At 44.4% G+C, this 14,420-nt stretch overlaps 1 protein-coding gene across 2 annotated transcripts in view; it reads right to left on the bottom strand.

Annotated features, from left to right (window-relative positions):
* Nucleotides 1–481: 481 nt before the first annotated feature.
* Nucleotides 482–14,420, bottom strand: part of PAPSS2 (3'-phosphoadenosine 5'-phosphosulfate synthase 2) — an 86,033-nt gene continuing 72,094 nt past the window's right edge. For both annotated transcript variants that reach the window (XM_006880313.1, XM_006880314.1), the window contains 5 exons: nt 12,834–13,039; nt 6,939–7,074; nt 4,858–5,126; nt 3,246–3,475; nt 482–768 (listed from right to left, as the gene is read on the bottom strand). In XM_006880313.1, coding sequence (XP_006880375.1) covers nt 627–768; nt 3,246–3,475; nt 4,858–5,126; nt 6,939–7,074; nt 12,834–13,039 — 983 coding nt within the window. In that variant the 3' untranslated portion in view covers nt 482–626. The remainder of the gene's footprint in view (nt 769–3,245; nt 3,476–4,857; nt 5,127–6,938; nt 7,075–12,833; nt 13,040–14,420) is intronic.

Here is a 14,420-nt window from a genome sequence, read left to right as displayed (position 1 = left end):
TTATTGGACATCATAGTTTTCGTGGTGGGACTAGCATAGATCTATGCAGTTAAATTCACATTTTCATATATTTGGTTTCTACAGTTGGGTCTTCAATGAAGAGATTGGGCAGTTAAAGTTGTGTACAAGCATGAGGCAAAACATTAACAAATATCTTGACGAGAAGCCACACTTCACCTAGAATGAGAAATCTTTTTTCCCCTTTCGTGAAGAGGACAGAAAATGCTGGTCATCTGATTTCTTTTGCTATTATAATAAGCCCTTAGGAAAGTGCAGTTTGGCAAGATTTAAGCTGGAAAATATGCTTTACTTCCTGGCAAGTAACGTCAACCCCTGGCAGTGAAGGCTTTGAAGAATCTGGGAGCTACCTGCTTAGAAACTACTACAGCTAATTTCACTCTGAAATGTCTGACAAATATTGCTTTCATCTGGTGCTATTTGGTCTCCAGTTTGTTAAAAAAAGAAAAAGCTCAAGTTGACTTTAGAGACACAATATTCACCTAGTTATGAAATTGTAACTTCAGAATCAGTCCTTCAGAAGCAATTGGATACAAAGCATCTAATCACAAATAATAGAAAAGGCAATCAAAGGACACTTCAGAAGAAACCTCTGGAGCCAGAGGCATTTAGTTGTTCTTTTCCAGGGATCTGTAGTAATCTGTCAAGACTTTCCAGGCTTTGGGGGCCATGAAACCATCCGGGGGGTTTTCTCCTTCACGGGCGAGCTTCCTCATTCGTGTCCCTGAGATGAAGTCAAACTCATTGTGCCTGTCACAAAATATGAACAAAAAGCTCAATCCTGGTAAGTGACACCCACTAGATCTACAGTAAGTGTTCCTACATGGGGCTCTCTCCCTCTCCTCTCTGCTGTTGAGTTCAAGCCAACACATAGCTGGACCCTCCCTCATTTGTTCAGAGGCTGTAAATCTCATGGGAGGAGATTGTCCATCTTCTCCTTCAGAGTAGCTGGTGGATTCAAACTGACTGCCTTCAGGTTAACAGTGGCACTCCCTACAGACCATGCCACTAGAGCTCCCAAGATTAAGGTATGGGTTCTAAATAAGGCTGTTAAACAGCATTGTTTCCAGTTCTACCTTCTACTGAAAATTTGCATTTGAGAATTTGTGTGAGACTTTGTATCTACTCCAGATAGATTCAGGAAAATCTAACCAGTTAATTTCTGTTTGACCCCCTGCTGAGAATTTGCATTTCATCCCAGATATACTGAATCAGAATCTGCATTTTAACAAATTCTCCAGGTGATTTTTTTTTAATCCATAAGAATCATCTGGGAATCTTGTCAAAATATAGACCCTGATATATATACTGGTATTTAGGGAGCTCTGGTGGCCTAGGGGTAAAAAACTGCACTGTACTCCTGAAGGCACATGGTTCAAATCCACCAGCTACTCCATGGGAGAAGGACGGGTAATCTCTTCCTGAGTGATTAGCTGCTTCTGAAAACCCACTGGAGGATGAGGTTGGTTGTGACTCCGTAGTACACAACAACAACAACATACTGCTATTTAAGAACATGATTTTGAATCTACCAGCTGCTCCATAGGAAAAAGATGGGCAACCTACTCCCATGTGATTAACTGGCTCTGAAAACCTACTGGAAGTCCAGCTACAACAATAGCAAACTGATTTAGGGTCAACTCACCTCTGTCAGAAGTGACTGTTATCTGACCCTCCAGCAGGTTTCCAGAGACTGTAAATTGCACGGCAGTAGACTGTCCAGCTTTCTCCTGTGGAGCAGCTGGTGGGATCAAATCGTCTGCCCTTTGGGTTAGTGGTGCCTCTCCTTACCCACTTGGCCACAAATTCTCAAGAGGAAGTCAAACTAATATTAACTGCATAGACGTCCTATGGTGGTTTCTAAGAGCCACCTTTTTACAATATAATTTATAGTAACTTTAACTCGATAAATAAAGTAAGAGATAGTAAGATGTCTAAATTATCTTTGCATCTTCTTTCAAAGTCGGCAGTGAAAAATGGAAATAAAGCCAGTTGCTGGAAAAAGTACACACATGCCATGTCTGACAAAGTAGCACGTGTGCCATTGAGTAAGCTCTCCCTCACAGGGATGCTGGAGGACGGAGCGGACATGTCCCCTTGGGTTCCCAAGGCTGTGAATCTTTACTGAAAAGAGACTGCCCCATCTTTCTCCTACATAGCAGCCCATGGGTTTGAACCACTGTGCTTACTGCACTACCAGGTCTCCTCTGCTAAAACAGGAAGCCCACAGTGAACTGGATTGACACAACAGCCTCATTAAAGGACTCCAACGTGCTGGCAATCCTGAAGTCAGCACAGGACACACATTTCCTTGTTACTATACATAAGGTCTCTGTGAGTCAGGAAAACTCTCATTGCCATCAAGTTGGACCTGACTCATAGCTGCCCCTCCAGGGGGTTTTCAGAGGCTGTAAATCACACAGGAGGCTAGAACTGACAGTATCTTTAGAACTCACTGTGTCTCTGCTGTGAGCAACAGAAGGGGCCAAAGACTGACTTGTTTTCCTGACTATTCCTGTGAGCACTGACCTCGGTGGTGGTGGTGTGTACCATCGGGTCAGAACAAACCCACAGCTGACCCTCCAGCGGGTTTTTAGAGGCAGTAAATTGCATGGGAGGAGACTGCCCATCCTTCTCCTGCAGAGCTACTGGTGGATTTGAACTACGTGCCTTTAAGTTGGCAGCACAGCTCTTTAACACTAGGTCAAGAGAGTCTGTCTGGTGAGTGCATCATTAATCCTGAAGTCTCTTTTCTATGCTGAATGCCTTTCTTAGGGTGTCTGACACCCACTGCTTGCTCAAAGCATGTATGTTGGACTATTTGCTGAGCATCTAATGTATGTACATACTACAACTTTGCTGTCTGTCATCAAGTTAAACACTCATAGTGACCTGATGAACAGCAGACACGAACCCTGCCCTGCCCTGCCCCGTCCTCATGACCTCTGACCTGCTCGAGCCTGTTGTTACAGTCACTGAGTCAAGCCATCTTGTCGAGGGTCTTCCTCTTCTCTGACCTTCCACCTTTCCCAGCATGATGTCTTTTTCCAATGCTAACACTTTAGAGGACATGAAATGTGAAATACTAAGTCTTGATTCTCACAGACCTCCATTCTAATATGGTGCATGTGGAAATGGGCTGGAAAGTCTCAGGTTTCCAAGGGTCAACGTTTTCCCTCGCCCACCATCCCAGATGCTGACGGAAAGCTCCTCCTGGGAATCCCTACCTAGATGGATCATAGAAGTCCATGGCTTTTTTGGCTTTGTTGTAGGCAGCCACCCGGAAAGGAATGATTTCCACAGAGGTGAGGCCAGGGGCCATGCTCAGAACCTTGCCCCCATGAGTGGCTTCATACAGGTCCTTCTTGGTCTCCGGGTGGGGCATTCCAGCAGGATCCCGGCCCACGATGTAGAAGTTGGCCCCTGCAATCATCCGGGCCCTGCAGTGCCACTGGACCTAGGAAACAGCACATAAGGGACATGCTGGTCACCACTGGCCAACTCTATGGGTCCCTGTTCACTGAGACAGTTTTTACTGCTTTTGAGATAATTCAGTGATACGAGTGAACTGGAAATTGCGAGCAAAGCACCAAGGTGTCTAAGACTCTCTCTTTCCTCTTCAGATCCTTGTTTGACCTGTGAGACTATTGCTTAAAATCGCTCAGCCACTCACTCACTGCTGAGTCAGAAATAACTTAGGTAAAAGGGTCTGAGCTGACCCTCCAGTGGGTTTTCAGAGGCTGTAAATTGTAAAGAAGGAGACTGTCCATCTCTCTCCTACAGAGCTGCTGGGAAATAGAAACTTTGCAGATAAAAATATCCCCTTAGAACTCAAGGTTATACTTCCTCATCGCCTTTCCAAACAGGCTTGCAGATGGAGAACAGTCAGATCTTTCTGTTCTTTCACAGGCTATGTGAATGAGACTTTCCAGTTCCTCCTCTCTATCCAGAATAAAACCACAGTTTAAAGGAAAATACAAATGCCAACATCTCTTATTCTCAATAGTGAGCGAATTTTATTTCATATGCGGATAGTGGTTCCAGGTCAACATTGGAATTAAGAATTCAAAATGAATTGATCTCTTTATAGCTCATGCAGGAACACCAGGGTTAGAGAGAGGGGATAGGGCGTGGGACTTTGACTTGACTGAAGAGGATTTATCAAACTCCATTTACGACTTTCCAAACGGTTGACACTATCAATTCATCACACCTCTCACAAACTCCGACACATGCACCACCGTGTATGGTAGGACAGAGAAAACCTGCTTGATTTTCTCACTTGTTTTGTGATGAGAGAGAGATTAAAAGCACCTTCTCACTTCTCTTGTAGCTCGCAGGATATAGTGAATTACTGAAGGTAACTGAAACTTCTGAAACGGAATTAGACTAGATAGAACTTGCTCTATAATCCAGCTAAGCTGCTACATTCACTCCATTCGCACGCCAGCCTCCACGTTCTCAAGGGCAGCGCCTAACAGGTTTGATGTGATGATGTTCCCAAACATTTTGACACAGGAATATGAAGAAGCTCTGGTGAACTACCGACTTAAAAGGCTAATGGCTGGGACCCACCCAGTGACTCTGCAAGAGAATAACCCTGAAATCTGCTCTTAGAAAAAGGACCATGAGAAAACCCGAGGAGGGGGGCAGTTCTACTCGGTCACTGTGTTCGTGGAGTTGAGAGTCAACTCAAGGATAAAATAAAACAACAAACAACATAATTAAGATGGGGACAAAGGAGAGAAGCCAGTTCTGAAGACTATTCAGAGCAGAGAAGTTAGAGATTCCGTTGCTCTTTTCAATAGGAGCCTGCACACCTGAGTCCTGTGGTCTCACCTCTGTGGGGCCAGCGTACAGCATAGGAGATGGGAAGATGGCGACGATGGTTGACTTGGGATCCAGGACTCCTTCCTCCAGCACAGCTGCATGCTGCTTCATCCGCCAGTCCAGGGGCACGTCGTCATCCTTGGTCCAGCCGCCCAGAGGGTGGAGCAGGAGGACCGGGTGCTTGTAGCCCCTCTCCAGGAGCCGGCGACGGGTGTCCTGCATCAGCAGAGCGTGACCATTGTGGACAGGGTTACGCAGCTGGAACGCAAACACTGCATCTGAGAAAAGGAAAGCAAAATAGTCAACGTAGGAGGAACACACACATAGTCACTTGTGCACGAAAAGGGAGGGAAAGACAGAATCAGAGCCATTGGATAGCGCATCCTCTTTTTCACTTATTTTTATTATTTTTTGTACCATCAAATCAGAGCTGACTGGTACAGGAGGAGATTGTCCCTTCTCCAGCAGAGCATCTGGTGGATTTGAACCACTCATCTCTGGGATTGAGTGCAGCTCCTTGCCACTAGGCCACCTGAGCTCACTGGTTAGGAGCTTCTTTAAATACACTTGATTTGATTATTAACTGAAGCATCCACCAGGAGTATTAGAATTGTTAATCCACAAGCACCAACGAAAGTCTGACCACTCAGCTGGGGGTAGAGCAAGGAAGTCTGAAGGGGAGACTGAGAAAAGGAAGCGTTGCTAGCCAGGAGGTTTCCCACAAACCAAGGCTCAGGCAGGATCCGTGTTGGTTAGTCTTCTTCCACATCAGTCCAGTCTCATTTCCTCCAGGAGAGTGTAATAAGGAGAAACATTCTCTGGGGTTTATGCAAGGTCTTAACAGTATACCAAAAAAACCCACCAAAATTAATCCAAACCCATAGTCACTGAGTTGGGCTCAAATCCGTGGTGCTCCGCCAGGTTTCTGAGGCTTCAAATCTTTATGGGAAACTCATCTCTCATCTTTTTCTCACAGAGTGGCTGGTGCATTCACTCTGCCAACCTCTTAGTTGGCAGCCTGACACTTTACACACTACGCCGCCAGAGCTTCTTTTAACAGATCTTAAAAAATTATCTGTCCACATCTACACAACAAATGACTCTTTACCCTCAGCACAGATTTACAGCTGACCTTCTGGTGGGTTTTCATAGGCTGTAAATCACATGGTAAGAGACTGTCCATCTTTCTCCTGCAGTGTACCTGGTGGATTTGAATTGCCTGCCTGCAAAATGGCATGCAGCTCTATAACCACTTCAAGAAGACTTCAAAGGTGCTTCCCTTAGTGACTGATGGACTCCTTAGAGTTTTAAATTCTTTTTCTCATTGTGAAATAGTGTAATGAGTATGTATTCATTCTAGAAAACTTGGGTAAACCAAAGAAGCCAAAACAAAAATCTCAATCTTATTACATTGTTCTCTTTTTCAAAACGTAGGTGATAAAAGCGAAAATCCTCCCTTCCCACGGTCCAACTCCATCCCCAGGAAGTAGCGACAACATGCTGAAACGTAGTACACACGCGGCTAATAGTCTTATCTGCTTCTACACACCAGAGTAGGTTTTTAATTGAGTATATTTTCCAGAACAACATTATCCTCTGCATTTTATTCTGCAACTTGCTTTTGCACTTGAAAAATACACCTTGGGCATCCTTCTGTATCAGTGTATATTTTAGCTGCTGCTAAAATATATAAATATGTAACATGTAAATTTAATATATGGGTGTAGGAAACCCTTAAAGACCAAAAAGAAAAAAATCTTGTTTCCAATCAACAGCAATATAAAAAAGATGATATTTCTAATTCAAGGAAAAAAATGTTGCTTCCTGATATCCATAATCCTTTATCAGAAAGCATGCTTTCGAAGTGCTCTGAGGGTAGTAATACTCTAATTCACAGGCGTGGGGTTGGAGCTGACTTATAGGTGATGCTCCCTTGGGTGTTCCAGGCTGTAAATGACACTGGAGGAGACGGCCCATCTTTTCCCCACAGAGCTGCTGGTGGATTCAAACCACCCTAACCCTAACCCTAACCCGAGCTCCCTGACAGTGATAATGCCTATGAACAAAGTAGTCAGAGCCAGCCTACGTACCAGCATTCATTTCTTTACATTTCTGTTTGAGCTCCAGTGGTGTCAGGCGGTACTGGTCCAGCCCATCATTCCACCTTATTCTCTCCAGCACCTGTAGGTCTCCACCAACCAACCAATCACCACTTTCCATCACCATCTAGAATAGACATTAATAACATTGGGAATGATTAATATTTATTTGTATCTTATCTGAACATGAGTGTAACTCTTCTGGATCAACCTTGGGTTGCTGTTGAAGATGTCCAACAATCCATAAGGTACAGACAGAAGAGTTCATCACAAGAAGGAATCATTGGGTCCAATATTAACAGTACTGCGATTGAGAAAGTCTAGAGCAGAGAGACGCTGAAATGGCTGAACAAGAAAACTGTTAATACTCATGCTAACTCATAGTGCATGACGTAGCTGATGGAGAAAAAATAGCTGCATGAAGCTTTCTTGTAATCTTTATAGAAGGAGATCTCCAAGTCTTTCTTTAGCAAAGCCACTGGGTGGGTTTGAACTGCCAATCTTTGAGTTAGCAGCACCACCAAAGTTTGTTCTTTTTTACTTAGAATTGGACCCACTGCCATCAAGTTGATTCCAATTCATGGTGACCCTCCCTCAGACTTCAGGGGCTGTAAATCTTTAAGAGAGGAGACTGTCTCTCTTTCTTCTGTGGGAGTGGATTGGAACTGCTGACATAAAAGCTAACAGCCCAACTCATAACACATTATACCATGGATGTATTGTTGCTCTCCACTGCCAAGTTGGAGCCTATTCATACCTGACCTCCAGCAGCTTTTCAGAGGCTGTAAATATAATAAGATGAGACTGCTTCTCTTTCTCCTGTGGAGCAGCTGGTAAATTCTAACTGCCTCAGTTTAAACAGGCAGTGCAACTCCTGACCCATTAAGCCACCAGAGTTTCAGAAGACAGTATTCCTGGTCATGCAGTAATTAATTTTGGACACTAGGGGTCTATCCTACATTGCTCTACTGGTTAAGGAAGGCACTGTGAGCCAACTTGGTTTACCGTGCAGCCTATAAACCTGTACACTTAAAGGCGATACAGGAACAGATTTTGCCTTCCACACCCAACCCTTAACAGTGACCCAACTAGCAGGAAGGGTACCTGTGATTCTGCCTTGCTTCCCAGGGCTTTGGGGCTAGAATTCTTTAATCCTTTCATCAAAGGCAGGAGAGGAAGCACAACTAGGGAGTTGGCAGAATGGAGCATTGCCAGAGGAATAAGGAATAGGTTTTGAAATAGCCTAGTGATCCAAGTGGAGAATATCTATTCCTTTCTATCTCTCATAGTCACGGAATTCTGGAGCTGTAAGGAAGCATGGAGGTCCTGCGGACTAAATGCTCTCACTGGCAGAAGACAAGACAGTCCTAGCAGATGAGGTGGCCACTGAGTGAATACAACCCCCAGCAAGTCTATGAACAATGGATAGGAAGTCTGCCCTGTCCTCTGCTACTCTCATCGTCTCTGATATACTTAAGCCAATTGTTACAGTTAATCCATCTCGTGTTAGGTCTTCCTTTCTTTTGCTGACCCTCTTCCTTTCCAAGAATGATGTCCTTCTCCAAGGTCTGGTCCCTCCTAACAACATGCCCAAAGTATGAGACGAAGCTCTGTCATCCCAACTTCTAAGGAGCACCCTGGTTGCACTTTGTCCGAGAAATATTTGTTTCTTCTTTTGTCAGTCCATGGGATTTCTGTTCACTCCTCTAATAGCACAGCTCAAAGACATCAGTTCTTCTCCGGTCATCCTTAGTCACTGTCCAACCTGCAGATGCATAGCAAGTAATTGAAAAGACCATGCCTTGAATCATGAGTACTTGGGTCTTTAAACTGACATCACTGCTGGTTAAGTAGCAGGGTTCAAGTGCACAAAGACATCTAATTGAAGCCAGGATCCACACACAGGACTCCTTCCTTGTAGGCAAACACTTCTCACTGTATCTGCTGCCTCTAAGTAGTGTGTCCATGCTGACTTTCATCCATCGTCTATTATCAGCATTAGTTATGTGACTGGCCCTGGCCTTGCTGCTGGAGATTTTATGCAAGGCAAGACAAATCGATCTCAAGTCTGGTGGTCTAAGTAGTTTGGCAGAAGAGTGAATGGGTAATAACACTACAAGAAGACACAATAATAAAAAAAAAGAAAGAAAAAAAAAGAAGACACAATAAACTGGGCAGTACAGAGAAGGCATTCAGCCAGGCCTGACAGGGCATAGCAGAAGGGCAGATTTCCATTGGAAGGTAACAGAGTGAGTAAGATGGGGAAGCAAAAGAATTGTGGTGAAGAATTGTGTTGCTGTTAATGTGCCCTCAAGCTGTGTACAACTCAAAGCCACCCTATTAACAACAGATCTGAGATACAACACTAAGTAAGAGGCAAGATGGAGTCAGGTCTTCAGAGGAGTTCCCAAGTAGAGATTGAGTATATCACACTGGCTGAAAAAGGAAGTGAACAAACTCAAGAAATACCTAGGAAGAAGACCCACCAGGACTTCCTGGTTAAACGAATACAACATATGAAAGAAGACACCAGCCACTATCAGACCGCGGAGCTAGAATAGACATAGAGATAAGCCAGGTGTGTTGAGTCTGAGGCGCTCACAGGATAGGTCTAGGCAGAACCACAAAGGAAAGAACTGGATATTCCAAATAATCAACCCAAAGAGGTTCTTAGACTTAGCCGGGCGTTAACGTCATCAGATAGCCTTAAAATCCCCAGGGTCCAGACCAAACCCCAAACTAAATAATACAGAATATGCTCGGTTGGGTACCAGTTATCAATCATTTATAAAGTGCTCCAAGTGATTCAATTCTAACATTGTGGGACCAAAGGATGAGAAAACTCTCCCTCCTGCCCTTCCTCGCTGGGAACTCCTACTTGGTTCTGTGGGTTTCTGCATCTGTAAAATGGCAGTGATGATTCTTAGCTGGTTCACAAGAGTATTCTGAGAAATAATTACTATTTGGAGAAGCTTGGAGAGCCATGGATGAAAGGCAACAAGGCTTCTCCAAGCTTGCTTTTTACAAGTTTTACCTGCTCCTCCTCATGATTTCACCGGAGATCAGGCCACCTGGTTCCTATTAGCGGCTGGAGAGGGAGGCCTGCATGTTTCCACCCCGGCCCAGCTAAGGGTGCCTTCAGCCTGGAGCTAACCACTTCCTCGACACTCACCATCCTCCAGTAAATGTCACTCCCAGTGCCACGTGGAAATATGAGAAGGCCCGTGATTTATTTTAGAAGACTTGTTAGGTGCCATCAAGTCAACTACCACTCACAGCAACCCTATAAACAACAAGTCCACTTTTAAGGACTACTCTGAGTTTTCAAGTTCACAGACACACAGACACACACACACACACACACACACACACACACACACACACACGATGATGCATCATGCATTTGGTAAATACGCCTCCAAAGGCCAAACGTAGTGCATACATGCCAAGGGGGCCCTACTTCCTGTGTATCCCAGGCCCAAAGCCCATCAGCTTTTTTCTCTAATGACCTACTGGACTAGCCACTGATGATACTGTCAAGGCCACAAATCATGCCATTGCTCTTCCTGGTTTCTAAGAAACGCTCAGTTCCTATTGTTCACAACATTTATCTCCTTTTTTTTTTTTAAAGTGCTAGTTATTTTGTGATTTGGATGCTACATACAATACTGGACATTTTTCGGGTTGGGTCACCGGGTAAAGATAAGATCCCAGAGCTATATAATTACTGTCAAGAAGAGGCTGGAACAAAGGCATAGCTAGCTTCAGAACATGCTATTCCTCCACTATCTCTGTGTCTAGCACTTTTAAAGACTCTGACAGTCTCTTGAAGAAAAATGTCGAATGACTTTGATCTGGATGTGCTTTGCCATTAAAGATGACTATCTGCAGGATAGATAGTTGTGTTCTGTAAATGAGGAAATGGCTTTGTCCTTGCCCCTTGGCCTCTTGTGCCCAGATAAAGAGGGCCCAGCAGGGCTGAAAAGGCCCTTCCTCCACTGGAACATGATCCCTGATGGTAAGGAATTACTTAGTGGTAAGGAATTGCAATGCTAACCCAAAGGCATGTGGTTCAAATCCACTGTCTGCTTTAAGGGAGAAATATGGGCAGTCCCCTCTCTTGCCTGCTGGAGGGTCAGCTATGAGTCAGTTCTGACCCAGCTGCACATGGCAACACCACCACACAGGAACATTCAGACCTGAAAAAAAAAATACCAGCCAAAATTGACAATGCACAACTTTGCCCAAGAGTTTCTGAAAAGGCCTGGATATAGAATATTCAAATACCCAATCTGTTGTGTAACAGAGCTGGGAGAAGAGTCAGAATGATTTTGAATGTGGCCACTTCCTTTTATGTGAGACACTGATGGCTCAGTTTTGGCATTCTTGCCAAAGACCCAAGTTCAATTCTCTTCAGACTTTTTATCTCTTCTGATACCATTATTCCCTTTTCAGTGGAGGCTCGGGTGTTCCTATGATGCAGAACAAGTTTCAGTGGGGCTTCCAGACTAAGATGGATGAGGAAAAATGGCCTGGTGATCTTCTCCCAAAGATCAGCTAATGAAAACACTGAGGGTCACGATGGTTTGGTCTACAGTCCACTGGGCAGCATTCCCTGCAGCTGGTGTATGGAGCGCCCCCCCCCCCCCACGGCAACCTGATGACCGTGAATAACATCTTTCAAAAGAGAAGAAAGAGGAACTCAAGAGGCGTAGTCCTGTAGTCCGTAGGAAGTCACATTGCTGACGCAAAGGCCATGCCTTTCTAACAATTTTAATCCACCAGTGGCTCCTCAGGGAGTCTCCTCCCCTGCGATGTAAAGCCTTGGAAACCCACTGAAGGTCCAGGTTTGAGTCACTTCTGACTCAGCAGCAATGAGTTCGGACAAGCAGAAACGGAGGTTCGGAGACAGGCGGGGCTTTGTCAGCTCACACGATTCTTCAGTTTCCTGGGCCTCCGACAGCTTTCTAACCTTACAAACTGAGAACGACTAATTTCTGTTGGTCCAGCTGAGGCACTTGACAAGTTAAATTCATAGTATAAGCCTCCTTATTTCATGCCTCCCCCGCCCCACTCTGACAGTTTAATATTGAATGTGGAATGGTTTTTGAACGCAGTACAACATGCCTTTTGCTCTGTGGGAAATGAACCGCACCCAGCAATTTCACAATACCCCTCCACCATGCACACAGCACCACCAACTAGATGTGGTAAAGGAAGTTGAAGACTTTGAGTCCATTTTTTACTGTTAGGCAGGTCCTAGATGTGCCTAATCAAATACTTCCCCACCTCCCAATCACAACAATATTCATGGAAGTTTTTACAATGAAAAGTCATCAAAGGCATTATGTGTTCCCTCTGAAAACAGCGACCAGCTGTGCTGATTTCTGTTTGCAGAATGGATGTCGTTGACCTTCCTCAACTGGCCAGGTACTCAGAGTTCTCACCTCACGGTTGTGGGTTCACTCTGTGTGAAGAAAGTGGCTTTCCTAGTACATTTTCAAAACATACAAGGTTGCAAGCTCTGGCTTTGTTTCTGTGCATAGCCATTTCTTGTGCAATTGAGTTAAATTTGTAATTTGCATCTTACTCCCATGATACTCGGCCACATTACCTACGTCATCTGTCCATAGTCAGGTCGACCAGACATTATCAGAGGACTGAGGCTCCCTTAGAGCAGTCCTCAAGCAGAAGGACATTTCTTTGCCCCTTTCTATAATGATTACCCAACGCAATGTGTGCAAAACAACCCTCAGAAATATATTTTTTCCATCTGATACTAGTTTTTCTATGTCCTAGATGGAAAGAGGGTGGGGGGAGAGAATTCTTTTTGTCCAAAATTGAAACAGATTTCAGAAGACCCTTCTGAAGGTTCTGACAACTTACTTTGATGTGGGGATGTTTTTCACACGTTGTCCCCCACACGCGAGAACAACGCTCCTCTTTTCTGTGCTCATAGAATTCAGGGTCTTTTAAGATTGCCACCTTTCGTCCAGCGTGCACCAGCGCAAACTCACTGCACCCTTCCAGGCGCTTCTTATCATCCGCAGAGACGGGCAGGACGATGGGAATGCTCATGTTGATCACTCCATCTGTGGAAGGAACCAAGTGAGGCTTGAACACAACTATCGAGATGGGCTGACCTTTAAGGATGACTCAAAGGCACACAGTGTCCTTCCAAACACTTTCTGCAAGAGGCGTAAGACCTAAACCCAACAGAGTCCATGGGCTGCACCATTTTCTTTGTGGTCAGGGATGGAAAGCTCTTGAGGGGCTTCTCAAGGCAGGGGTCAGGGCAGGTGTGAAAATACATTGAGTTATTTAGGCAGGGAGTGGGGGCTGTCTCTTGGTTTCCTTTTAAATAATTGATCTTCATCTCTATACACTAAGGAGTTTAAAGTCTTCAGAACTCCAATTAAAGAAAATTAAATTTGGTAAGATTTGGGCACGTGGACAAAAGGGACTGGTCCTTGTAGAAGGACCTCATGCTTGGAAGGGTGGAGGGATAATAAAGGAGGAAGACCCCAGGTGAGATTAATTGATAACAGTACCTGGGGCAATGGCGCTAAGTGTGTCGGAGTCAATGAGACTGACTCAGGACAGGGCAGGCTTCAGAGCTGTTGTACATAGGGTGGCACGCTACTTGATGGCACATAACAACAACAACAACAACAAAATAAACCAAAATAAAACCTCTCGTCTTGCTTGAAACCTTTTAACAATATCAAGAATGCCTCTTATTTTATCTTCTGTTTAAGCTCTGATCTGTATCCACCAATTTATAGAATCAAAAAGAAAAGCAAGACAGTTAACATTAACTGTAGGCCAAAACCCAAGTAGTCCTCCGAGTTTGATGTGTGCACTAGGGTCCACAGGCAATGTGACATTTAAACATGTCATTTTCCTGGGAATCATAAGTCTTGCTCTTTCAATTGTCATTAAGAACAAAAAGTAGAAGGGTGGAAACAACAGCAAGTTCATTTAGTAAAATGCACAAGGCTCCTTCAAAGAGTGGACATCCCATATGACCATTGGAGTCTCTTTAATAAAAGAAAGTTAAATTAACCAGTGTTTGGATTTCTCAGTACAGAATCTAATGAACGTGAAAGGTATGGAATGTGTCTGCTGGGAAGTTACATCTATGGCAGCAATATATGCCAAATGATTGCTTGACTGCAAAGACAGGAAAATGATTTTAAAGAAACTGACAGAGGGAAGCAAGAGTGAGTGTGTGGCATGAAGGGTTGGGTGCCCTTTGAAGTACTGCAAAACCAAACCCGTTGATACTGACTTGGTTCTGACTCAGTGACCCTTTGAAATCTGTAAATGTTTGTAGGAGGAGGCTGCCAGACTTTCTCTCTCAGAGTAGGTGGTGGATTTGAACTCATGTCCTTTGGCTTGGTAGCTCAATGTACTAGAGACTATGTCACCAGGGCTCCTTCAGAGTAGGGGCCAGCTCTTCCATGGAGACTG

Source organism: Elephantulus edwardii, unplaced genomic scaffold, assembly GCF_000299155.1.
Source record: "Elephantulus edwardii isolate Elephantulus edwardi_28Jun2011 unplaced genomic scaffold, EleEdw1.0 scaffold00007, whole genome shotgun sequence".
NCBI lineage: Eukaryota > Metazoa > Chordata > Mammalia > Macroscelidea > Macroscelididae > Elephantulus > Elephantulus edwardii.
Note: the sequence above shows the minus strand (reverse complement) of the source record. Positions and strands in the feature narration are given on the sequence as shown.